At 42.3% G+C, this 26908-nt stretch overlaps 1 protein-coding gene across 4 annotated transcripts in view; it reads left to right on the forward strand.

The window, feature by feature from the left end:
• Window positions 1-26908, forward strand: part of ncoa1 (nuclear receptor coactivator 1) — a 45050-nt gene that overhangs the window by 3755 nt on the left and 14387 nt on the right. For 2 of the 4 annotated variants that reach the window (XM_086188855.1, XM_086188856.1), the window contains exons 1-8: window positions 14725-14883; window positions 19223-19328; window positions 22707-22873; window positions 23420-23526; window positions 23650-23827; window positions 24656-24835; window positions 25895-25987; window positions 26165-26305. In XM_086188855.1, coding sequence (XP_086044981.1) covers window positions 14826-14883; window positions 19223-19328; window positions 22707-22873; window positions 23420-23526; window positions 23650-23827; window positions 24656-24835; window positions 25895-25987; window positions 26165-26305 — 1030 coding nt within the window. In that variant the 5' untranslated portion in view covers window positions 14725-14825. Of the gene's footprint in view, window positions 1-9478; window positions 9698-14724; window positions 14884-19222; window positions 19329-22706; window positions 22874-23419; window positions 23527-23649; window positions 23828-24655; window positions 24836-25894; window positions 25988-26164; window positions 26306-26908 lie in introns of those variants that run through there. The other 2 variants (XM_086188857.1, XM_086188858.1) reach the window with 2 other exon arrangements.

The raw sequence follows: 26908 nt of genomic DNA on the forward strand, positions 1-26908 counted from the left end.
GTGTAGTATTGGTGTAGCAGACTCCCAGCACTTTAGATGGGCCTCTTTAGGTTAAGATGCAGCCCAGATAAGAGCTGGGATATCGGGGTCATTGTAGGCCTCAGTTATTCAGTACAAAGTTTGTGATTCTGCCGCTCTCGTCAGCTGTTATCTGCTGCTGAGTACCGCCTCAGTCCTTCCATGTCAAAACAGAAACGGTGAAATAAGCTTTCTGAGTAGTTACAAGCGCCGTGTGTAAGGGTCGGTTTTGTTTTCCTAGAGGATTTTGTTTTAGTTTTGCAATCAGAAAGAAAAAAGGCCAACTAACAGCAAGAGAAGAATTAGCTAAATTCAAACTAATAGATGAAACTAAGAGGGCTGGTCAAAATAACTTTGACCCAAAACTTTTACTTCTGCTTTAAACTTGTAGGTTTTGATATACTTTGATCTTTTGCAAGGAAAAAGCCACAGAAAATACCTTCTGGAATGTTGTTCAGTTCACTCCACGTACTTATAGTATTGGTTTATCATAACAATCAAAGTAAGAGTTGATGAAATGACAAGCGGCAACTATTCCGATAGTTCCCCTTTTCACCTTTGGATGTTGGATGGATAAAAGAAGTAATTTGGAGTATTATTGAAAAGTCACTTAAGGCTCTGGGTAATTGTGATTTCATTTTTGTCTGTGAATCAGATGAATACATCCATTACTCTTGACAATAATTGGCGTCAGATTATTTGTTATTTGTGTGAAAATAAAGAAGCATAAAATCCTCTCGTGACTGTAGACCGGTGTCAGAGTGGAGCTTCTTCCCTCACAGATGATCTTTGCTGGAGCACCAACACAGTCTGCCATCAATTTTACCCATGAAACTATCATTAATTAGGGGCAGCTGATCAAATATGCTCTGTGTCTGTAAACTGCTCACTTGAAACTGGTAAAAGTGACAGTCGGGGAAAGAACAACGCCAGCTTAGTCGCTACCTCACTCCAGTTCTACACGGCTCTGCCAGCAATAACGAAGCGTTTTCAGCCGCAGTGTCTGGACTCGGTCACTCTGTTGTGTCCAGATAATTTTTCACAATCACACTAATCTGGTCTTGCATATGCAGTTCAATGCTTCACTGTAGATCCAAGCTGCTTGAAGGGGGGTTAAATACTGGGGAATACAACACTGAAAGGAGCGGAGTCTGATTGGCCTAATTACAGCTCTTACTGATCCAATTAAATAACCCCAAACCACAAAAAAAGAATACATGTAAACAAATGTATGAATATTTTCTCCTCTCAAGTATATGATTTGAATATGGAGACCAGACCAAAAAAAAAAACAACAAAACAAAACATATTGTATATTTGGCATTTGGTGACAGTTGAATCATTTCAAGCCTGTCAGCAGGACCGTACCAAGTAAACTGGATACATCATCCATTTGTTGATTGTTTTTATCATTCTTTAATTATCCGAACCCAGGAGATCGTGGGCTCGCCTGCTGGTCTTCCGTCCATCTGACTGTTTGTCTGTGCGTCTGTCAGCAGAGGCTTGTTTTCACCAAACTTGGTGGAGGGGTTCAGAATGGGCCAAGATGGAAGCCTTTCAATGTGGGGCGCAAATTAATCAGAGCGCCACCCGGTGGCATTAGGAAATGACACGCTGTTTTGACCCTTTGATGTCCTGCCCCTAGGGGGCTGACCAGATCGTCTCAGATATGGTCAGACACACCTTAAGAACTTGGTGATGGGTCAGTGTGAAGACTGAGAGTCTTGGTCAAACAGTGTAACCACGGTGATGCGGCCATATTTGCTGTTTAGCCATAGAACAGGAAACCTAGAGTAACTGGACTCCACATGGTCAGATCTTTTCCAAACATAATATGTTTGACGAGAGTATTGCCCTGAAGACATCGACCAGCTGAATTTCAGGCATAGCGCCATCTAGAGGCTACAGGAACCCGGTGGAACAAACATCATGTGATTGACGCCAAAATTACACCGCATTGTCGTCATGTGATGTACAGCAATATACAGCATGGCGAGTGTGTGTTCTCTAGTGCCACCTAGTGGTTGCAGAAAGTGATACCATCATGCAAAATCCAAATAATCTCACACCTGCAGGCACACACACACTGACTGCGATGTGTGGATGGAAGGTTTCACTCACCACTGCTTGCAGAAACTTTGTCTTTGTGTGCACTGCACTCTGAGTGCTTTTTGGCTAAATTTGGTTCATGGAGTGCGCTTTCTGTCGAGGAGCTGAAGGTTGTCACCACAAAATTTAACTTCCGTTAAGGGAGTAACTCTTAACTGAACAACAAAAGATTCAACCAGAGCTGGACACCGTGAATTTGAACCACTTAGCAACAGGGAATCATTTTCTCTGTTCATGGCAAATGGGTGTAATATGTCACAGATAATGTTTCTTACACAAAACTGCCGTAATATTCCCCCCTCCCTGCCATTCTTCAAAACCATACACCCTATCAAGCGCTATAGATCTTGACAGTGATGTGACGGCGTGCCAAAGTGCCTCAGAGACCTTCACCTCCTCGGTTTATGCATACTGAAGGGGACGCAGAGGAAGATGAGGGATGAAACGGTTGCTACTTGATGACGGAAGAAGGCCATTGTATGTTTCTCATTAGACTGTAATCTTATGCAAGCAATGGAAATGGCTTTTACATTATTAGCTCTGCAGGATGGTCATCCTACTGAAGCGTGAACCACCTTTAAGACAGATCGTTGGGAGTGGGAGGCCCCCTCCACCCAGACGAGCTCTGTGTCTCTGTATGGTGAATGTGCAGCCATTTTAGCACTCAGCTCTGCTGCAGCCTGCTTGCCACTGTCACAACATTTTTCTGCTGGAGTTATCATAGATTTTGGTGCTGTTTCATTTGAGCCCACACCTGCAGCCAACCTGTGAAAATGTCACCTAGTGCTTGTACTCAACGTTATAAATGAACATCCAGCAAATAGTAGTCTGTGTCGGCACATGAGTCAGTGAGTGTCGCCGGCCATCCTGGCTGCTCAGACTGTTAAAATGCCACAAATGAAGCTTGATTTCCTGGCTAAAAATGTCTGATTCTGTAAGACTTGATTTGAAGACCGTGGATCTCTCACTCTCTGCACCACGGCTGGCGCTAGAGCGAGAACTGAGAACATGCTGTCCCTCCCAGATCAAATGAATGTTTCGTTATTGATATTATACAGGGTTGGTAAAACTCACGCAGGAGTATGGATGAAAGTCTGAAATACATCCAAAAAGGGCTTTTTTTATGGCAATGAGCAAGTATTGCCAGAAACAAAGGCCGCAGAACCTGACATGTTACAGTAAAACAATTACACATATTGAATGGCGTGTTAACACGCTTTCGGTGTTCCATAGGTGCACTGCTTTTGTGATTGGATACACATTGCTGTTAAATCAGGGACAGACGACAAATGAACGAAACTTGCCTCAAAACCTGTTTCACACTGTTAAAAAAAACAAAACAGTAATTTGATCTGGAAACCATAGCAAACTGCTGCACACTCTTGTAGATTGAGTGTGCTCATGGTCGAGTGTGTTCTTTAACATTTTGGTGTGTCTTTTGGAGACCTTTGGCGTCGGCAGCCATCCATCACTGGTTTTTAGACGTTGTAACACTTGTTGGGTGACATTTCCACTTGCGTAGTTGGGCATGTTGTTGAGGATCTAGTTGACCAGAGCAAATGTATATTTACTTTGGTAGAGTGATGCATGATGTGCTTGGGTGGTCTGTCTGTTCACCCCGCTCTCATTATCGCGGTATCTCAGGAACACCTTCAGGGAATTCTTTGAATTCGGCATTCCCACTTGGACTCAAACATGAACTGGAATGACTGTTGGGGTCAAAGTTCACGGTCACTGTGACAGGCACATGTCGTGGAGGCATGCAACTACAATTCAATACAATGCAGAGATCAGATTACAAAGTCTGCATGAATCTTAATAGAACTCCTCGTCTCTGTGGATGAACATTCAATCAAAGTTCATGTAACCAGCTGTGGTATTAGATCAGGTGAACCGTTTATATCTGTTGTGACATTGGTAAGTTCTTGTAAATGTTGCTACTGATTGAGATGGCACCTCCTCCTCCTCCTCCTCCTCCTCCCCCCTCCACAACCACCCACTGTAGGTGGCCGCTCGCAGCAGCAGGATAAGAGTATGTTTGAGAAAAAAATCAGAGATCCTCACAATCTCCCTCCCTACAGACGGTACATGGTTTCACTTGTACTTTTAGGAAATCACAGTTGAGATCCGCTCACCAAAACCCTCACCCCTGTTACTCTACCAGCTTGCTTTCACTCACGAAAGTGTGGCGGTGAAATGCTTACTTCATCAGTGAGCACATTTGTGGGATCAATGTATGCTAACGAACTGCAACCCATGTGCTTTTAAAACATGTTGTAGTCTGAGAACAGGACCTTCTTCATGTGTATGCGCTCTTACCAGGTTTTAGTTTCATTACCACAGCCGAACGCGGGTTTTTAGTGTCAAACTTTGGCTCACTGAGATTTGCAATCGGAAAACAAACTAAGCGGGGAAAAAACACTCCCAAGTTGATTCCATCGACTGTTTCTGAGCAGAGCAACAACAACAAAAATCTAAATGTCAGAACTAACACCTTACGTTTGTTTATGTTTGTATTTATAAAAAAATCCAACCCAGAGATAATTCTAGGCTGCAATGAATGGCCTTCAACCCACAAGCTGTGTTAGCTTAATCAAGGGATGTGAAGGAAAACTACAATTGCTGGATAAGATGCGATATCTGTTTCTGGCGTCCTTGCATTGTAGGGACCTGCGATGTCACGGCCCCGGCAGATCTGTGTCATTGCAAATCAAAGAACAAAGCTAGAATGGACTGTAACATACGAGAGTCTGCATATTTTAGGTCATCAGGAGTGATAATATGCTGTGGGACATGCAGGAGCTCTCGTTTCTGCAAAGTTGAAACTGATCTGCTCTTGTAGCTGGCGGAGCAGACGTTCTATGCCTCGGTTTGTCCCTCGACTCTCTAGTCAGTGTGAGGCAGCAACACCCACAGCCACAAACGTGTGTACTGTCTTCTTCAGATGAATGTTTGGAAGAAGAAAAGAGCGTCACTACTTCAACTCCTCGCTGCCTTCCTGCTGTCAGCAATGGCCTACATTTTTGCCTGGAAAGAAAGGCTTGTGCAGCAGACTATGAGAATCTGTGAGGATTGGGAGGAAATTGAGGGGAGGAGAAAGGTAAAGGCGAAGAGAGAGAGAGAGAGAGAGAAGGCTTACAGAAAGAAAGTGATAGGGCAAGTGAGAAAACAGAGCAACACGTGGTCTTGTTGTGAGTTCAGCCTTAACAGTCGGATCTTTATGATCAAGGCCAGGCCTCAAAAGAAAGAGTGACACAACATTTTTACTCTCCTGTTTGGATTTGAGGTGGTGTTTTTAATGAGAATGTGTGTGTCAGAATGATATTATGTGGGAGGAGAAGCAATAAAAAGCCCAAGGGCAGACTTTGTTCACAGGTACGTTGTCCTTTGCAGATGCGTCTCTGTGTGCGTTGCTGTGGCCTGGGGACAGGTTGGAGTGAATTAGGAAGTTTAACAGTTTAGCCGTTGTGGGAATCTCAACTTAGATGTGAAATGAACAGTGTGTCATGAGCGTATGGGGGTGTAACTTACACAAACACCTTTTGTTAAGCAGAGCAGAAGTGTGTCTGCGGGCCCGGGTTTTAACTGGGTAAGCAGTGAGCGACTTGACGGAGAATTTCTTTGGTTGTTTGCAGTCTGCATTTGCATTTGTCTTGAATTTTTATTTCTTGTGTGTTTTAAGAATGCTGGAACTTTGCATTGTCTTTTTCTGTGTTTTGTGGTATTGCTTTTATTGCTGAATCCACACAACAGATGAAGGCTTTAGGGCTGCAGAATTCCCAGTTTGAACTGGTATGAGGATCGCTCTGAAGGAGTACATGGTGTTGGGCGCCAATGCAGTTATGGAGGTCTGTCTCTTCCTGGTTAGAAGGTGGAGTTTGTTAGTCTTTATTTTTGTGTTTTGGGCATGAGTCAGAAGGAAACAAGATAATTGCAGGATGCGACACGTGTATACGTTTATTGCACTTCCTTATCGGGGCTACTTGAATCCTGCCGTACATGTACCGACTAGGCAGTGACATCATAAATCATGCACATACATGATTATGCTTTTGTCTTTTATTGCCCATCTCAAAGCTTCTGAAAGTTCAAGTATGTCTAAGAAAGATTATTTGCAGTTGATGTGGAAAACAGACTTTGTAGCCCCCAAGTAGAACAAACTGTGATTCCTCTCACTGCCATCCACCACAACTAAAGCGCCTACTCCAGGTTTAAGTTGTGCAACTTGTTTGATTTAACTAGGAAATGTGCCGTATCATCTTTGACTAGAAGACATTTTGTAGTTAGAGGTGCTGCCAGCTGCAGGGTCCTCTCTGGTCATTTGAATTCATCCATTGATTCTGTGGTAGTTTAGTTTTCTGTTGAGATGCTGCAAAAACATGCACGGCTGATTTAAAGGAAGAGCTTTGCAGTAGCAAGGGAGTAACACATGCATCGTGGTTAGTTCTTTATTTGTTCATACACTCGCTCGCCACAAATACTCCACCAGTTTTTTGGTGTCCAGTAGCTGATATACAGTATAATACTGATGTCATGTTGTGTTTGTTTTTTTTTGTTATGTATCGTTAATTATGCATGCAAATGCAACACTGGAGTATTTTTAACCTCAACACACATTTATGTAACATGTGTGTTATTGTCTGGGTTGTCTTTGGATGTGCATGCTGTCTGCACTGCAGTCCAATTATTTTGATTTGCAAACGTACTCAGGTAGTCAAAAATGTCTGCGCCCTCAAACAGTAATTGGATTCAGATTGTAGCACATCAAAATAAATGTGTGTGTGTGTGTGTGTGTGTGTATACACATACATATACATACACACACACACACACACACACACGTCAGTGCACAATGAAGACATTTTTTTGCTAATCGGCCTCATGTGCATCAGATGATGCCAGTAATCTGCTAAACTCCAGTAATATGCACGTCTCTCCACCATCATCAAACAGGCTCTGTCAGAGGTCATTCTAACTGTCGACACAAGGAAACTTGGGAAGTGGTACGGCTCTAGAACAGTGGTTCCCAATCTTTGTTTGTTAAAGTCCCTTCCGTCTGTGAATCCCGGAATCATGGACAGATGAGCCCAAGTGCTGTTTTTCAGATGGACTGTCCTGTTTGCACTTCCATGTGTTTGTTTTTTGTTTGCTGAACATTCAGTGCCAAGTACCATGTATACACAAACAAATGTTAAGATAAGACCGGTTCCACTGGATGGCCGATGAAAAGAAAATCCCCATCATTGTGGGACAAATACAGCTGTAATTACTGAGCCAGTTTGCAGTAATTAGTGTAGTAGTGAGCAGTGGATTGGTTAACGGGAGTAACATCTCGGTGTCTGAACCTGCAGGACACCCTCAGAGGTCTTCTTGAGCCCGTGTATGTTGACGAGTCTGAAGTGTTGGGTGAAAGAATGTCCTCGGCTTTGCTGTGTAGGCGCTTGCTGACTTGGACACATTCAAGATACTTGAAGTTCTCAGAAACCTGACTTGTGTTGCGGGTTTAATCTCATCCTGAGGAGAAGAAGGACCTGCTGCATAGTGCATATCAGTAGTCTGTGTGTGTGGGACTGGTGGGATTAGTCACTATATACACGCATTTTGGTTTTAACAACCCACAAATGATTAAAGAAGCTGGTAGGTGAAAACATGTAAATAATTCAGGGTGACAGGCCAGGACATTCCTGACTGGGACTGTTTTTTGTTGTTGTTTTTTTCCTCGCCATCTCAATGCTAAATTCCGGCATTACTTTAGTTCATTTCCCTCTAATTCTTCCCTCAGAGATGTGTATTATTTACCATGGAGGAGGGCCTGCTTTTCCACTGTCATGCTGCGACCACATGTGAATGCTGTATTTTTATTTATTTATTTATTTATTGCATCTTCGAGTGTTAAAGTGTATTTTGTGCTTGAGAGATGTAATTGAATCAAACATCAGCAAGTCAGTGTAAACTTCACGTGGAAGGTCTCTACTGTATGTCTCCTACTATTATAGCTGTTAGACTACTGCCTTTTTTTCCCAGGAGGGCAAAAAAAACAAACAACAAACCTCTTCGCATGCACATTTCCCTTTAAGATCAATTACCTGATGTAAAAGTTGCGCAGGTTTTATATTTCCTCATGCTTTCAGACCCCTTTGCCCTTGGCTGCAGGGGAACACAGCATTCGTGGTACTTTTGTGACTCGACTACACCTTTTCTTGTCCCTGGCTCATTGGCCTCTCCCTGCAGAGTGCTTGGTTAGCTTGAAGCAACAGCTGTTGTAGCATATGTTTAATTTCCTGTCGATATTAAAATCTTGGCATGTGGACACTGGCTAGAGAACATAAAGGAGGTTGTAAACAAACTAGAACAGTATAAATATGTTGGAGAGCGAAGGCAAGGCACAGTGAGCAAGTGTAGGAACAAAGACTGCATTTCCAAAACTTCCATTAATAACTGATGATGCGATCGTACGATTTAAATGCAGAATGGGACAAGTTTGAAACTATTAGACACTGCAGTGTATCGGCATGCTGTTGCATCGACTGTGATCGATTGACATTTTTTTTATTAAAACAGGTGCTGTTGTATTCCGAGTCCTCAATTATCATATAATATACAACAATAACGTTACATAATTTTGACTCATCACTTTGCCAAGTTTTAATTGTAGGCTGTCAGTGACACTAAACTCTGGTCACGCACTTTGTTGCTCATTGTTTCATCCCAGTTGTCACATTCTGTGAAATAGCCACATTAATCCTGTGAATAAATGCATGACTGCTGCTTTTTTCTTTTCAGGGGCTTTGTATTAGGCTATGTAGTATTCATGGTATTAAAACACCAAAATAGTAATGAAGTACAATATCAGACGCGATCCCATCTGCACACTGTAGGAGTTCTCGAAACATATAAATAGAACGCCAGATATTTGCTTACAAACTGCTTTGATGATTGTATTTATTCACCACCAAAACAGTTTATGATGTCTTTATTTTACTCAACACAATAAATCTGTATATAGACATCTTTTATTTTTATGATGGCAATAAGAAAGTTTAGTGAGCTGGGTACATATTTTTTCATCCACCACTGTGTCCAGATGAGGCTGGTGAGCTCAACGCTTAATTTTCTAATGCTATCGTTATTATTGGAATGTCTCGTTGTGAGTTGCCCTTTGATCTTTACCCCAGTACAGAATTTAATGCTTAGATTTGGATTTAGAGAGGTCAGTGGTCACAATTCAGAAAGTTTAGTGTACATGATGTATTTGATGATGATGTGCATCCACCACAAATACACTCTCATCACTGTATAATGTCAGAAAATGTACATTGTAATGTGACAGTGTTTCTTTTTCCTCCGTCAGAGGCCAGCAGGCTTCTCCCTGCACCTGTGATGGTGCCATGTGACACAGCGGCTGTGGAGCCATAACCCCACCACCGCTGCTCCGTCATCTCAACTCAAAGCTGTTTGCCCGCCTCCCATCTCGCCCTCAGCCTGCCCTTCTTCCCTTTATCTTCGCTCTCAGCCCTGGACAAGGCCACCACAGCCACCCCATGACTCACCCACTGGAGCCCTAGATCAAGTAGGTGCAGCGTGGCCGATCACAGTTGGGTCCTCTGTTTGAGCGCTGCAATATGTCTGAATATTCTAATGCATTGCAACACACAGCCTGCTGTGAATTGTGTGTGTGTGTGTGTGTGTGTGTGTGTGTGTGGGTGTAGGTGTGTGTGTGTTTGTGTAGGTGCTGCACAGCCCATGCAACTGTGTAAATTATTCAATAATGATTCACACTGAATATTCATTGTCATGTTTATTTTCTTTATTGACCAGAGAACATGTTTTATTCATGATTTTAGTGAGTAAACACAACTTACAACTAAGACCTCCAGGCCTTATTTGTCGAATGGTGGCGGGCTGAGAAGAACAGAGCGCAATATTCACAGAAGGGAAGCAAGACACCAGAGCTGGCTATTCGGCTGTTTTGAGCCACAGACTTAATGTGCGAACATGTATCATGTACCTGCTTGTTTGTTTTATAGATGTGATTGTGCAACCACAGCTGTGCATCAGCTTCTTTCAAAGACAGCATGTCTACCCTCCAGTGCATGCAGAGGATCAGGAAAGTGTCTGAGACCTTTCTGCCTTTTTCATGTGTCGCTTTCTGTTTCAACATAAATACTCATAACCACTGCAACAGTTTATATTGGCCCTTTTATGTTTGGCAGAGCAAATTGAAAGTATGATTGGCAGTGAAAAACTAATGATGAGCGATTAACTATGGTAATGAGTCATGATAGAAATGAAGAATGAAAACAACAGGGTTCTTCTATCAGTAATCCAAAGTTTTCAGTCGGTTGGCCAAACAGAATCTATTATTGGCTGAATTAAAATGACTCAAATCATTGTCTCACCACATTTAATAGCCTGTCAGTTTGATTTTAACAAGGGCCAGTTAATTTAGGCCCAACTAACAGTTTAGGGAGAGACAGAAGAAAGATAACAACTCTAACTGCGGCCTTTCTGTGCTAATCTCTTTTGCTGTACAACCTTGGGCCCCAGACCGGCTGCATGGCTCTGAACATCCCAGCATGTCTGACTAGGCCTCCCATCGCGCTTCATGAGTTGAAGTGAGGACACAGCATCCACACTCCCACTCCAAATTACGGCAGGAGCAGGGAGTTCAATAAATGATGAATATTCATGTGGAATTGTCAGTCTGGCGGAGAATGTGTTAGAGATTGAATAAGATCTGTGGATAAATGGGTTGAACAATGACACACACATGGGGTAGGGAAGGCTGATATTAAGATCTAACAGATGATGTCAAACCCTCACTGCTTTCTCAAAACAAATCGACAGTTCACAAGCACATTTAAAGATGACTTTATTTTGTATCTAAGTGGGGGGTTTGTTTTTCTCTGTGCTCACAAAATAGCCATTAGCTCCCATTTTACCAATCAAAATAAGCATCCGCCTCTTGGTTATATTTGTTGTGTCATTGTTGTTAAAGAGGCGTTTGTTGTTGTTTTTTTTGCTCTTGAATATAAAAATCTCACTTTCCGTCTCCCCATCTTGCAGAGATGAGATTAGTAGCAATGGGCAGCTGCGACTCACCAGATGGTCTGACACGTTGTATCTATACACTCCAGTCTGGTTATCTGTAGTAGTGTCAATTGTGCTGCGTGCAGTCCAAGGTTGTTTCTTCGTCTTCGTCAACATCCTGCATCAGAGTGTGCACAGTTGGAGGGAGACAATGGAGTGGAACCTCACAGGGTGTTTAGTGGAGAGGGGAGGAATAATGATGGAGCACACCAGTGCTGGTGTGCATTCAGACTCCCTCCACTACACACTTGCATGAAGCTGCACCATTCGCAACAGCGTCATTACATCCTGTTTGAAAAATGGAAAATGGGGGTTGCTGGGGGGGTGCACTGACTTTAATTTCAAAATAAAAGCAGCAGTGCTTTATTATTATCATTATTATTATTATTGTGCTTTTGTTAGGCTTGTGAAAGCCGTATTCTGGAATTCTCCTTCCAGGCTTGTTGTTGGTATTCAGGCTAACATCAGTTATTCCATGCACACACTCAAGCTTCCACGTTTTCACATGCATCTAAACGGTGATGCGACGCTGGCCGTCTCAGTTGCTCCTAGGTTGGTGGCTCTGTTTACTGAACAAGACATTCGGTACTCTGCTGAACGATCGCTTGCAACCCGTCTGCTGCTAGCTGCTGTTGATTGAATCGCTGTTATTTGGTGTCGTTTATGAGGAGTAAGCAGATCTTTGAACCTTAAAGACCTTAAAGGAAGGAGCGGAAAAGCAGTAACATACAAAAGAAAGTTGGATGCACCAGGTTTCCACAGACCATACAGAGAGAACTCATTAAAGACCCTGAATGTATTCTGGCTTGAACTGAATGAAATTTCCAGAATTGAATGTTTATCTACATGATCTTCCTGCCATACATTACTTTGGACCCGTTAACAATATGTTTGGCTGGTGAATTTTTTTGTTCCATCCATCAGTTCTCTTGGCCGGTTTGTCAAAAAGTCGATTTGTACATTGAATACTCCTGACATGGGCTGTTGATTGTGTATAGAAATGTGTCAGATTAATTAAGCTACATTCATGACATTCCATTTTTAAGACTGATTTTTCAGGGAGTTTAAAGATCTGAACCGTAAAGATCCAGGCTTTGTTGGTTATCTCAGGAGAGTGTACATTTTTTCTGTGTGACTCACACTTTAAATACCAAGCTGAAGATATTTACAGGTGTGGATTTTTAAGCAGGTAAAAACATTAAAGTGAGGCATGCATTGTATTCCCGCCTCTTGGTGTCTGAAAGGGGAGCAAACTTAAAGTGATGTTGTAATAAGTTGCTGGTGGATAAATTATGCATGTGGAGAGTCTAATGTTTGGTGAGGTAACATTGCATCAGTCTCTAAAATGAGCAAATTAAATCAGTGTGTCTGTGTAAACTGAAGGTCATAAAATGTTTTTCCACGTCAGACTGCAGCCCGTTTGTTGACCTGTGACAAATGTTCAAACAAGTTATAATCAGGCATAATTTTTAATTAAAAGAAGCCATAAAACACAAACCTGCATTTATATCAAATGAGAGTTTAGGATTTTTTGAGTTTACTGAGGCCATCGGGTCAGCAAACCTGGCTTGTTGTAGAGTAACGGCAGAATTGGTTTGTTCATTGATTAAATTATAAGTAAACTGACCCTAACCATGACCTCACGTGGATGCCAACAGCACACAAAGCTTCCCACAGCCGAGATAAACGACGTAGGATGTGTATGCAGCACGATTAAAACCTCTACAAATGAGGCCTCGCATGAAAAATGGTGATTATTTACCTCTGGCATACCAGAATTCACCTGCCCATATGTTAACATTTTCATAAACAGGTCTGAATATGATCCAGGAGACAGTGGGTACACTGTGGCCCTGTTTGACTGAGGCTGTATACATTCTCAGGCAATGTCCTATATCCAAGAGGGTGGGCCTTAGCAACAGTGACTGAGCAGCTTCTCATGGGCTGCACCAACTCACTGGAATACGGAGGGGTGGTCACGCTGTGTGCATGAACAGTTGGATCCATGTGGTGATATCATACAAACAGCGTCTCTTTTACTTTACCTGTCAATAGGAAGCTCCCCTCGCTTTGAGGGATTATTGTTTTCCGCAGTCGCAGGCATCTGTTTTCTGAGAATAAGAACTCCTACTGCACATTAACTGCTCAAAACAAATATAAGCTGAGAGCAACTAAATGGTGAATATAGTGGATCATTCAGCGGCTAACTCAAAAGAGGAGGGAAAAAGAGACCGATGACGCAACTCCAGATGAACGATAACGTCGCTCCCAAACTGACGGGTATGTCAGATTGACTCTGACTTTAAATAAACTGTTATGGCAGTTTAGTGTTAACAGCCTATTTATGCAGACCCCAAGTGGACCAAGAAAAGTCATGGAAGTGTAACACTGACTACCCTGACGGGCGCCAAACTTCCACTATTTTTCTGGGCTTTTGCCGCAATTGCTTCGGATGAATGTTCGGCTGGTAGTCATGTTGTCAAGCGGCGTCTAAGAAAGACGAAGGGTGGAACTCTAGTTTGCTGTTGTTGGTCCCCTTCTGTCTCTCAAGTATATTTACTCCTTTAATTGTGAGTATAGAAAGTGAATAAGTGTAATTATACAATTTGAATACTTTGATATGATCCATTTAACGATTTATAAGTCTTTCATTATCCTTTTGGACGTTAGACAAAGTTTAGCCGTCTACTTGGTAGCATTAAACTAGCACCTATCTCTATACTTACCAACATGCGCTGAAACGCATCTGGCGTAATAAGAGGATATTTGTTGTTAGGTCACAAACTTCTGTGACACCCACGGAACTCACAATGATGTCCTCTATATGAATAAAAGTGCAATATCATTATGCGCGTAAGCACAGCCGTTGTAAATTCTCCTGACTTATGCAGGTCCTGTCCCAGAGTTCACCACACGCAGGGTGCACACTTCCCATCGCATGACTGGAATATTAGAGTTTTGAGTGACAGGCATTAAAACTGCTTTAAAGTGATAGATAGATGGACAGATAGATAGTCTATCTATATCTGTCTATCTCATGTTATGTGCAGCATACATCAGGGCGAAGATGGGAACTGAGCATTGAAGCTATAGGAACCAGCCAGGAATCCCACTGCCTTTTCTTTACTGCTTCACATTCCTACTGGAATGCCTAACAAGATATAGGTTCCCCAAGAAGCTTAAATAATTAAATGGGACCTACTGAAAGCTTGAAAGTACATTAAGAAGATTGATAAGTACAATAAATGACACAACCCACCCTTTTATGCTCTTTCTTCCTCCTCCTCTCTCCTTGTAATCCACATCAGTGACTCCCCGCTCTCTACCTGGTGGTCTCTTCCTCATTCACCCTGCAAGCCATACATTGCCGCTGCTGTGTGTGTGTGTTTGTGGGTGAAGGGATCAGTATAGCTTGCGGAATGAGATAACAAAGGAGGAGAGCGCTTTGAGTGAAAAAGGCAAACCCAGAGATATTGAGATGGCAGTCGGTTGTAATGGAGAGTCTTTGGAGGCATTGGACTGTATTTCTGAGGGCTCTGGCTCTTCTGCAGTGCTGCTGCTGCTGCTGGCGTTTCCTCTTCCTATTTGAAGGCTTGACCCTCCACCATATGTCACACACAGAAGGGGGTGAGGTCATAAGGTGCATGAGGCTGACCTGGTCCACAGGTGTGTTGAGAAGACTTGATTTTCTCCTCCTTTCTTGTGTTTTTCCTCTCTGTTCGGTTTGCTGCGAGTATGGTTGAGGCTGTGCTGAGGTTATGTTACAGCTGCTGTGCTCACACTGCAGCTGTAACATAACCAATTAGGATCTCATGAGTCACATGTAACCCAGCGTGCTGAAGTTTCATCTTTCTAAATACTGCTGTGCAATATATGTTTATTCAGAATGATGCTGCTCGACATGAAGTATGCATGTATGTGTAGTAAATGGCGAGCGGAGATTATTGACCTGACGTCAGAGCTGTGTTTAGGTGTTTCTGCAGCACGTTTTATGCAGACTGTTTCTGGAGAAACTTCCTATTTTTACACCCATGGCTGAAAAGGAGCGTGACTAAGTGAACGTTCAAATGGACCTGTGAGGAGATGTTTGTTGTAGTAGTAGTAGTAGTAGTATGTTGATACGTCTAGGTTACTGAACAACTGATAATGCTTGTATAAAAGCGTACCCTAATTGTGGATATTGGGAAATAACAGGTTACCGATGTGCTGAAACAGTTTGTTTTCTGTGACTGCTGCTCACATTCCCTCTGCAAAGCGTGATCATAAACATAAACGGCTGGCATTTTACAAAACCTGCTGTAAAGCCTTAAGCAGGACAATTGGTGTTGAGTGCAGACGTAAAAGCTATGCATGCAGAGCTGCAGGCGGGCCACTCTATTGGACCACTGTCTTTGTCCCAATATGCATGAACTGGGAAGAGTTGATTTATTCAACAAAGAATGTCTGTAGGAGCTGGTATGCTCTAGGTCAGATCTTGAATATCGGAATGCCGTGCCAGTGCTGATGTTATCATGTATTGACTGACTTCATGCACAAATCAGACATTGTAATGATAATGCCAATCAGCTTATCCATTCAGATTCAATCCGTCAGTTTTTACTGATAGAGCCGCAGTCACAAACAAGAATTTTTTTTGCCAATTTTGAGGCTGATCAGACTCCATTTCATAACTTACTGACAGACAGTGACACTGACAGACAACGTGTATATTTATCGTTTAATTTAACTTATTAAAAAAAATGCATTTGTGTATGTATTTTGTGTATAAAATAAAAAGAAGTGCTGTGTGATGACACGATGCCAACATTAACAATTCTAAAGAGAAAAATTCTCAAGTTTTGCTTTTGGCAGTTCTGTTTTTGATTGGAACCCCCCCAAAAAAATGTGTCTCATTGCATCTGTCCTCTGCCCTCTTACAAATGGTCGCCATCAAGACTTTGCTCTGGTTCATCTTTTGCTTTGCGTATCCAAACAAGTTAGTAAGCGGCGTGCTGAGCGAATGAGAGAGTTGCATTCAAAGACAAGGAAAGCTGAGACGACATCAAGTAGCTGTCCAGACACGCGTTGTTTTCATAGTGTTTCAATCCGCCATAGTTTGAACCCCCCCTTCGTTGCGCGTGTGTGCTGTTGGACTTTGGGGTTGAACACTGCAGCGGGATCTATGGATTTTGGGGCCATTTAACGCGTGAGCATTTTGAATTGATCAAATCCCAGGCACATGAACTCGGTGTGTTAGTTTGACTTCAGAAAATACAACTTTGAGTGTTTGCAGTCCAGTTTTAGACTCATTTCATTTATTTCAGTTAGTTCACACACTGAGTGACTCTGTACATCAGATCCCATGCTGCGATGTCTTCTGCACAGTAATGGGATGAATACATAACGGAACATGTAGGAGTCTGCATCGCAGTTCTGCTGATTCGATTTGCGTCTCGATCGAGATGCATTTTAAAGTAAAGTAGTGCATTTTAAATAACAGCGGTTAAAAGATTCAAACAACAGACTTTGGAGACTCCAAAGAGAGCCAGCACCATGAACCTTGTTTACCAGTATGTTTATATATATATATATATATATATATATATATATATGAGGCATTATCTAATGAAAGATTCACCTATTTGACTACATTGAATATTTGTGAAGGTATCAAAAACATGAATAAATGGGAAAGCCAGGTTCAGTCCTGCTTCACGGAGTTTTACAGTTAAAGGTTTTTATGGAGGGGATATTTTGGATATCTCCTTTTATCACTCCATAAATCAGAAAATAGTGTCAACGGTCGTATAAGTCTATCTTCGCTGTGTTTTCCATAAAACGGTCTATTCATCAGGCTGTGTGTGATAGATCGACAAATCTTCCTGTAGAAACAGTATATGAATAAAACTGGAAACCTGAAGCGCTTCTCAGGAAGAGCTGTTTGGCTCCGAGGCTGAGGAATAAACTCTTTTTGAGAAAACATCAAATTTCACCAAACGCTAACACAAAGCATTTTGATCCAAAAAAAAAAAAAAAAAAAAGAAGGTTATTTTTCTTATTTGAATGATGTACAGTTGTTAAGGGTTGTGAGCTCATTCAGCGCTCACAGGCCTGGAGAATGAGAATTCTGCCTGAGTGGGTCTTCACGTGATGTACAGCAGCATAATGTAAATAGTTAGTGCGTGTTCTCTAGCACCACCTAGAGGACACAGGACTGAGTATTTTGCCAATGCCAGGGGATGAAAGTCGCACAACACAAACAACACACACTTAACAATATTAACAAAATGAAGCGATGATGAATGGTTTTTTTTCTTCTTTCCACTCGTTACTGTATCATTAAACCAATTATTGAAGTTAAACGACCTGCAGTTTTCTCAGACTTGGCATTTAAAGATTGACATGATCGTACCAATAAACCAAGAAAGCTGCAAGCAACAACAACAACAAAAAAGAAATTCAAGGTGAGCACATTGAATTTAAGATCTCAAACAAAAATGTTCAAGATGAACGACGGCCACATTAAAGGTGGGATATAAATTAACATCACATTTACTGAGGTCTAGGCTGCGTATAATGAATGCGTTTAATCTGTCTGTACGTTGTCATGTGTGAGTTTATGTAGTTCATTACGTTTGAAGGCATTGATCGAAGTCTTTTCTAAGCGTGTACTTGAAGGGAAGAATGCAGTGATGATAAAAGATGGGTGCTCGTCATCAATGCAAAACCAAATCCTCCGTGCAGCTGCATCCAACTGAAACCCTGAGCAGCGTGGACGGCCTATAGACACACATGAGTTGCTTTAAATTCCCAGGCAACCAGCAAATGCAAGCCTCCATTGTCAGAGTGTTGGGTGCTGCCGCAGGGCCACGCTGCTCACAGGACGCTAATCCCTCCTGACTAGCCTTGTTTTCATTTCACCTCAAATAACCCCTCTCCTTCCCGGCCCTCCTTGTGTTACTAGCACACAGCACTTAAAAAAAGATCCATCCGCCACAGTGAGAAATGTGAACACTGCTGCATATTAGTGCAAATTAGCCTACTTTCTCAGACACTGCTCTCAGTATGCATACAGTATTCCTTTGCATTCTTCCCCTATAGCTATCTTTTTATCCAAACACCATGCATGAATTTAGATGTTGTATGGATAAATCTAAATAAATAACAGTGTTATTTGAATACACGCTATTAATTTTAATGCTACCATACTTGCCAATTCTTCTGTTTTTCTGGGTCATTTTTGTTTACTACTTTAAGAGCTCTGATGCAGTAAGCTTTAGCTTCCTGCTTTTAATATAACTCAGATGTAATATTGAATTATGAAGAACAAGGGGTGTAACTGTCTCTCGGTTCTGTTTTTAGCATATGCTGTACTTGTCCTGACTTGTCCTGATTTTAAAGAAGTCTAATGTTACTACTTTGGCACTTAACCCACACAAAGTTGGAAGAAAAACCTGAAATACATTTTTCTTAAAGTGTGGTATAATGTTTAGTTTGTCATGTTGATCTTTTAAACAGATTCAAAAATCGGTGTGCTTCATTTTCATGTTCTCTATTTTCTCTTATTATTCTTCGGTTGTCTTCTGTTTTTCTTTTTTCTTTTTCTTTTTCTTTTTTTTTGGGGCTGTCTTCTATTTTTTTTTTCCTCTTGACGTTATGAGACTGAAACCAAACTATGAGTCCGAGCGACGTCCTCCGTGTCAAGTGCTTATTTTGTGTCATCTTAAAAACACGAGAATGAACCAGTAGCACAGTCATGGTTTGTACGTTTGTGTGTGCAAACTTAACCCTGCCTTAGTGTTAATTGTCTATTTAATTTTGCAAATTTAATTTCAGACGATTTCTCATTCTTGCATGCGCGTACGCACACACACACATGCACACACACAACAGAAATTATCCCAGTATAAAAAACCACTCCAAGGTTTTAAAACTGCTGTATTACACATTCTCATAAAATGATATGCTGGATTTAATTATTGTTGTTATATTGTTGCTTATAATCTCTGCTGTGTGTTCTCCATAGGTCAGTTAAAGCTGAAAATGAGTACAGTAGGGGAAAGTCCCCTGGACCCTGCCACACCAGAGTCACGCAAGAGGAAGGGCTCGCCATGCGACACATCGGGGCAAAGGTAAGACCCAGCACCGCTCTTGGCTTTGTTGCGTTACTCTACTAAACTCTGAGTGGGTTGACGGGAGGCTATTGTTTCTGTATGGACTATTAGCTGTGCAGAGGAGGTCATGTGTTCGCTGCCGTTGGTTGTTTCTCCGTCAGCAGGATCAGGCCAAAACTATGAGGCAGATTTTCACCAAACTTGGTGGAAGGGTGTAGCATGGGCCACGCTAGATGCCCCACCCCCCACCCCCAAACACTTTAGCCCGGATCAGTTTAACATAACAAAAAGTTGCTTCTTCTTTTTTTTTTTACATCAGGTTTGGCTAAGCCGAGCCAGTGGGATGCGCTCTACAAGTGTGTTTTTTTGTTTGTTGTTTTTTTGGGGGGGGTCAATCTTGACTAACTATACGCTGATGTAACTTGTGGCCAAAAATGATGTTTTCTGTTACTATTTTCACGTCGCTATTTATGTTCTTGCAGCAAAGGGGGGGGAAAAAAGCACCGATGGAATATTGTGATGTAGTTCTACATCTGATTCTCTGAATCTCACCGCCTGTTCTTCTCTATCTCGTGGGTCCGTCCGAGTGCTTTTGAGATAAATGCGTGATTTGGGCTGTTTTTTTTTAATGATGTTTAATTCGAAATGGAATTTTGACACACAGTTATCCTTTAATAAATTGTGCTCTCCCGTGATTTGAAAATTGCAGGAGGCCATATTGCCTTTCAGTTAATTGTGCAGCCCAATCTCATTGTTTCCTCTAGTCATGTAACAATGACAGATTATTTCAGGAGCGCAGAAGTCATGTTGCTTCTGTTTCATTGTGAGTTGTGATCTATTCAGCCGAACGCTCTCAGTCATGGCGAGCATCTAAACAAGCTCCCGTTAGCCTCCTTCGGCTCTGCGTGCCTCTGTTGCTCCTCACACTTGGCCTCAAACGCTGAAGATGTGTAGGTATGTACATGTGGCTCACAGAGGCATATCAGTCACTGGAGCAGACACTCAGGAGGCCTTCTGCTGTGGAAGGTATGGTGGAAGGTTAGGTGAAGCTTTAAGGTGTAGCTTAGGGCGTATGTTGTTTCATGAAATCATTAGGCATAAGTACTCTGTGTGGAACTATAAGCTGATGTAAGTTGACGTAACATCCCAGATAGTTTTTCTGCTGCAACTATAAGCAGCCACTGACCTGCACATTCACACAACGTCCTCCTCCTCCTCCTCCTCCTCCTCCTCCTCCTCACCCCTCCCTCCCTTCCTCGGTCACCACGCCTGTGTGTTCTGGCTGGCCAATGCACTGACCTACTTTTGCTGTTGTCGTCTCACACACATACATCTCACACACATTTCTTTTTTCATGTTTACCACATACCTTGCTGTTACTCGTCACTCTGAAAGCACATTATTGGAGCTGGGGAATCAGGGTGAGCACGGGGCTGTCTGAGGAGTTGCTTTACAGCTATCGGGTGACAACTACATAATTGATTCCTCACATATTTCCAAATAAAAATAATAGCAGTTATTACTCTTTATGAGCCTCTAAGTGCACCCATTGACTTTTTCCATTTACTATTCTGCAAGCTCTGAAATTGCAAACCACCTGTTGTTTCAGAAAGAAACCAATTGTGTTTACTTTCAGGAAGTCATCCCTTCAGTGATTCCAACTGTAGTGCCTCGGTAGACTGAATCACATCTTTGTGAGATTCCGCTTTGCTGTCGAAAGCCTCGACAACCCTAAAGGCACGGTCAAAGATTGTGTTTTAAATGTACAAACAGAGGGACCACGAAGAAAATTGAATATATGTTCTACTGCTTGCAAGCCTAACAGGCAGTGCTGCTGTATCCCTCCATTTTCTCTCTGTAATTTCCCCTCCTGGCCCCCACTCGTTCTCTCAGCGGGATTTCCTGTACAGTGTGAATTATTAGTGTGATTGCTTTCATCTTCACGCTTTATTCTTCTCCTTATAATTATACATTCCTCTGTCCGGTTTTCGACAGGCTGTTAGTCCTGCATGCGTGCAGATAGAAACATGGTATAACATCGAGTGTTTTGGCTTCTGCTTGCACTGTTGTTGATTATATGTTCATGGTTGATTTTATATTAATTTTTCTATTAGAGTGAGAGCAAAGACTCTACTTTCTTTGAACCTGCTGAGCTTTCAATTCATCCATGCAGCCACACGTTCCACTCAGAGTTTATCACAAGATTCAGATCATTCAGTGTTTTTTCTGTACATTAAATGTTAAGGAAAATTTTGCCTCTAAAGGGTTTTGCTGCTTGTGTCACATGACCAGCCAGAGTGTAGAGCAGTGATTCTTAGAGAAAGAATTTCTCAGCTGCACAGATTTATCTCCATAATCACATAATCAGCATCAAAATGTAGCCGCAAGCCTCCTCTGTCTTACGGTGTAAACATCTAACAACATTGAAGTTTAATTTGCAAGAGTTACACCATAGTTGATGGTAGGGCTGCAGAGGTAATCAAAATTTAATTGAAATTGTGTTATGGTATACTGCAGTTTTCAAATCACAGGGAGATGAAATAATTGTTAAAGGGTAATTGTGCGTAAAACAGGGTTGTAAATTAAATTTTGTGGCGCTGCAGAGATGTTCTGTCTGTTCATCCTAGTTAATAGGATATAATATGATGTTGAAATTAATACTTCTCCTGAAAGATAAATACTCGCGTTCTCATTTCGCAGGTCCATGCTTGACAAAATGTTGAGAACTCAGTACAGCAAAGAAATCAGTTCTTGAGTTTACAAGCAACACTGTGCCCTCAGTGCCCTCTGTTGGTGCATTGGTGCCATCACACGTCAGTAAAAAGACCTAAACAAAGGTTATGGTAGCGTAACCTGATTCCAGTTGGGCTCGTGTGCCCACTACAAGCTTGCCATGTATAGGGACTCTGCGGTTCAACACCCAACTAGCTAAACCTTTTTCTGCTAAGAGCCTTCAGCTGCCAGCATTAGCAGCTTAACGCAAGCTGCAAAAGCTTCCGGCAAACACGCTGCATTTTCTTCAGAAAGGACACGTTCTTGTTTTTCTCATGCATCTTCCCGTGTTTTGCTTCTTCCTCACAATCATTTTGGAAACCCTCATAAAATATAGTTCTTTTTGTTCTCGTACAGATATCAAAGTATATGCCTTTGTATTTCTAACTTGGAAGTTAGAATGACTTGAAACTCTCATTTATAATGTGCGTCATTGGTCCTTGCCAAATGTGAAGTTTTGGTGGAGTTCAGATTAAACAACAAAAGCGCTCGGGCTCTGTTTGATTTTATGGGCACCAGATTAATTGACAGAAAAATCCATTGTTACTGGCTGCCCCTGTTCAGCTTGTTGTCCTACAGAGAGCCACTCTGAGTTCCAAGCTACATGTGTGTCCTTTCCTGCAGTGTTGAGAAGCGGAGACGGGAGCTGGAGTGCCGCTACATCGAGGAGCTGGCGGAGCTGCTGTCATCCAACATGGGCGACATCGCCATCCTCAGTGTCAAGCCTGACAAGTGCCATATCCTCAAGAGCATGGTGGATAAAATCCAGCAGATCAAACGGCGTGAGCAGGGTGAGGGAACATGTGCGCGCGCTCACACACACACACACAAATACACACAAATATTTACATAAAACATTTTTGTGTGAACTGAGGGACTTCCAGTTCAACCAAAAATAACATTTGATCAGAAGCAGATACCGGACCCAGGTAAAATTATGAAACACTGGACGTTGTGTACAATATTAGTGTCACTCATTGAACCTTTGGAGTCCATATCAACTCAGCCGTGCCAATTAAATTAGCTGAATGAAATAAATAACAAACATTTGTGCGGGACTATTTTTAAAAGTGTTTCACTAAACTAAATAAATGGCAGTAACAACACACGTTCAGGTTCTGCTACACTTGTGTGCAGTATTGTACACAATCCTGAAATAACATGTTTGTGTGAGGGTTATTGAATCGTGCAGGTTGACACAGCGATTCACTTCATCGTGTGGCACGATTACACATCTGTAATTTGTAAATGGCAGGGGTTTTTTTTGTTTGTTTTTTTTGTAATTTACTTCATCTTGGAGTTTTCCAGATGTATGACCGTTAGTTTCTTCCCGACAGAGAAAGCAGCTCTTCTGTCTCCAGATGATGAGGTGCAGAAGAGCGACATCTCCTCCAGTAGCCAGGGGCTGGTGGAGAAAGAGGCGCTGGGGCCCATGCTGCTAGAAGTGAGTAATCACACCCACACCGACTCCTCCCTCCCAGCATCAATTTGAAAGATCACACTCTTGAAATAATGTTCTGTTACTCCTCCTTCATCTGTTCTCCTGCTCCCTCTCCTGCTCATGCAGGCCCTCGATGGGTTTTTCTTTGTTGTCAACCGGGAGGGACGCATAGTCTTTGTTTCTGAGAACGTGACAAGTTACCTTGGATACGCCCAGGAGGAACTGATGACCTCAAGTGTGTACAGCATCCTTCATGTGGGAGACCACAATGAATTTGTACGCAATCTGCTGCCCAAAAGCCTGGGTGAGTGAGCTGGACTGAGAAGACTGAGTGTACATGCCAAAGCTGTCTCTACTTCATATTTCAGATTTAAGATGCCAATAGCTATTATTTTTGATAGAGATATTTGCTAATTACATTTTCAGTACCTTAGATTTTGACAGTTTCCATGACAAAGAAATGCATTGCGGAGGCAATTCAAGAGATGGATTTTGGCAGCAAAATGAATGTCCAGTCTTTAATACAGATAATTAACATAATTTATTGACGCAAAATGCCATGGCTGAAGCAAATTTGAGGAGCTATGGAGAAAGAAAGGTGGGAGAACATTGGGAATGTGATACTTTTCTGGAGAGTAGCTCAGTAGCAGTAAGGAGAGGGTATGTGTGTGGGTGAGGGATGAAACTATGCTTTTCTTCACTGGTGTAATGTTATTTCAGTTTGATCTGCAACCTTGAAGAAGAGATTCTAATAAAAATGGAGGAGGCCTGAGGGGGGTCGTGTAAGGACAGGAGATAAGAGTGAATTGGGTGACAAGGTTGAACGGTTGTATTTTCTGTTGATCTCGTAATCCTTTTTAATTCTGCACCAGCGACTAAAGCTCTCCTTCCTCCTTCAAAACAGCTGTCTCTACTTATATGGAGAAACTAAAGCAAATGTATGTTTTTGACGTCACAATTGCCACAGATCGCTCTTAAAGCAGCATTCCCCCCGCGTCTGACTGGGATATCTTGATAGAGAAGGCATGTAAATTAGATTTGAGTTAAGCTGTTAAATTCTGACCCTGCGATCACGTCAGTTTTTTCACTCCAAATCTTCATGACGTTTGTGTTTACACTCCTGTTTGTCCAGTAAATGGCGTGCCATGGCCACAGGAACCTGGACGAAGGAACAGCCATACCTTTAACTGTCGCATGCTGAAGAGGCCACCAGATGAGGCGGATTCAGAAAATCTGGAGGCTCGGCAACAGTATGAGATCATGCAGTGTTTCACCGTGTCACAGCCACGGGCCCTGCAGGAGGAGGGAGACGGTACGTGCACCAACACACACTGTGTTAATAAATAAAATAAAAACATTCAGTGTCTTCGATTGTTCTGGGTCTGATATCATCCTAACTGATGTGGCCAATGTTGATTTTCAAGATCAGAGCGTGTCACCAAAGACGGAGCAGCATGTGATCCCGCTTGTACAACGCTGAACACAGTCCTCATTCTGTTCTCTTGAGTTCTCGTACGTCTCAGTAGAAACGGGTTTACTGAAAGCAGTGAGTTGGGAGAAACGCGGCTATTTAATTTTCTAATTTTTTATCCATTTTGCTATTATTTGTATAAAAAATTATCAGTGAAAAAGGCCAACATTTATCAACGGGCGAGTCTCGGGTGTTGAGTATGGAGTTCAGTTTGAACCTTTTTGAACCCCTCAAACAGTCAGTTGTGTCAGCCGTACTGAAAATGCGGAAGTGGAACGTGTCACTCAACGATGGCAGCCCGTTGGGCGCCACCCCGCGCGGATTTGTTTGCCTAAAAAATGATGGGGGAGCTGTGGATTCAGGCCACATGGAGATACATGTCCTTGTGTTGATCCCACCCACATTTTAATAAGACACAGCTGGTTGAAAATTGGCCGTTTCCCTCCAAGAAAATGATAGCTTTATTTCTGGAGAAACCTTTCACGATTGACAGGATTATTGACACATTCAACTCTTTTGTTTTCCTCAAGAGCGAAAATTGTAGATATTAAAACAAGATGTCAATGCTTTTCTATGGCCATGTCCACTCCAGCTGGACAGTGACCAGATTCCTGCAGGACGTTCATTGGTGCAGTGGCCTTGATAAAAGCCATTTATGTGCTTCCCATTTTTTACAGTGTTATTGAGCTCTGCCAGCTTCTTGTCATTTTGATAACAGTTGGCCTTGTGCATTTTAGCACCTTTCTTTAGCAATGTTTTACTGCATTGTAAACTTGTTATTTATACAGAGGAAACAATTGCCATGTTTTTTAGTTTCCAAGCAACAGAAAAATCCAAATCTCTGCTGCAACACACAATCAGCACACCACTCTTAACCGCTCGCGATCTGTCTGTCTTCAGACCTCCAGAGCTGCCTGATCTGTATTGCCTGTCGGATGCCTCGCACCCAGCCGGTCAGCACTGAGTCCTTCATCACCAAGCAGGACCCCACAGGTATCACACCTCACTTACATTCGAAGTTGCTGGAATCCTATGTATTTTCATGGCCGGACAGTCCAAATTGATAAAGACTGAGTCACAGTATGAGCCCTGAATATCTGGAGGCTACCTGCAGATGTGGAAATGTGCTTAAACTGATCCGTGGCGTGTTTGTGTGGTGCCCCTCTTCAGGGAAGATCATCTCCATAGAAACTAGTGCTTTGCGGGCGACAGGCCGGCCTGGCTGGGAAGACCTGGTCCGGAAGTGCATCTATGCTTTCTTTCAAACGCAGGGCAAAGAGCCCTCCCACGCCAAGAAGCTGCTGCATGAGGGTGAGTAGACCAAGCTAATTCTTCCATTTCACTCCCAAAAGTCATTGACATGCTCTCTGCCTGCTTTGCCATGGTTACCAAATTTTCAGCACCTCCTCAAAACTATTGTGATGGACGGAACTGAATTTTGTCAAAGCACTCACATATCAGATGCGTTGCACAAGCTTAGTTTATATTCTGGGTCACTGTCAGAGTTGATGCTCTGTTTATAATGTTGTATATTGCTGGAAGTAGAAGAATAGTGATAAGATTAGGGGTAGCAATCAGGAGCTGGAACCTGTGCCGGGATTCAGGCAGTCTAATCGATTTAAGCATCCGAGCTCATCAGCACCTTTTATTAATGCTGGAATGTTTTTTTTGGTTTGTTTTGTTTTGTTTTTTTCCAACAGTTTCTCACTGAAAACTAATAATGACATACATCAGCAACATGGAAAAGAAGAGCAGTGTAGTCCAGGCAGTCAGGCATACCTTCGAGCAACAGCTTTTCCACACAGTGTTCAGGGATGATTAAACGTGTGTAGGCCCGCCCTTTTTCCACAGAGAAGATTAATCAGAGTTTGTCAAGGGAAATGACAAAGAACAGCAACAATAAGCAGAGCTGAT

The sequence above is a fragment of the Aulostomus chinensis genome, chromosome 20 (assembly GCF_037954235.1).
Source record: "Aulostomus chinensis isolate RoL2024-O1b breed Wild chromosome 20, RoL_Achi_v1.0, whole genome shotgun sequence".
Classification (NCBI taxonomy): domain Eukaryota; kingdom Metazoa; phylum Chordata; class Actinopteri; order Syngnathiformes; family Aulostomidae; genus Aulostomus; species Aulostomus chinensis.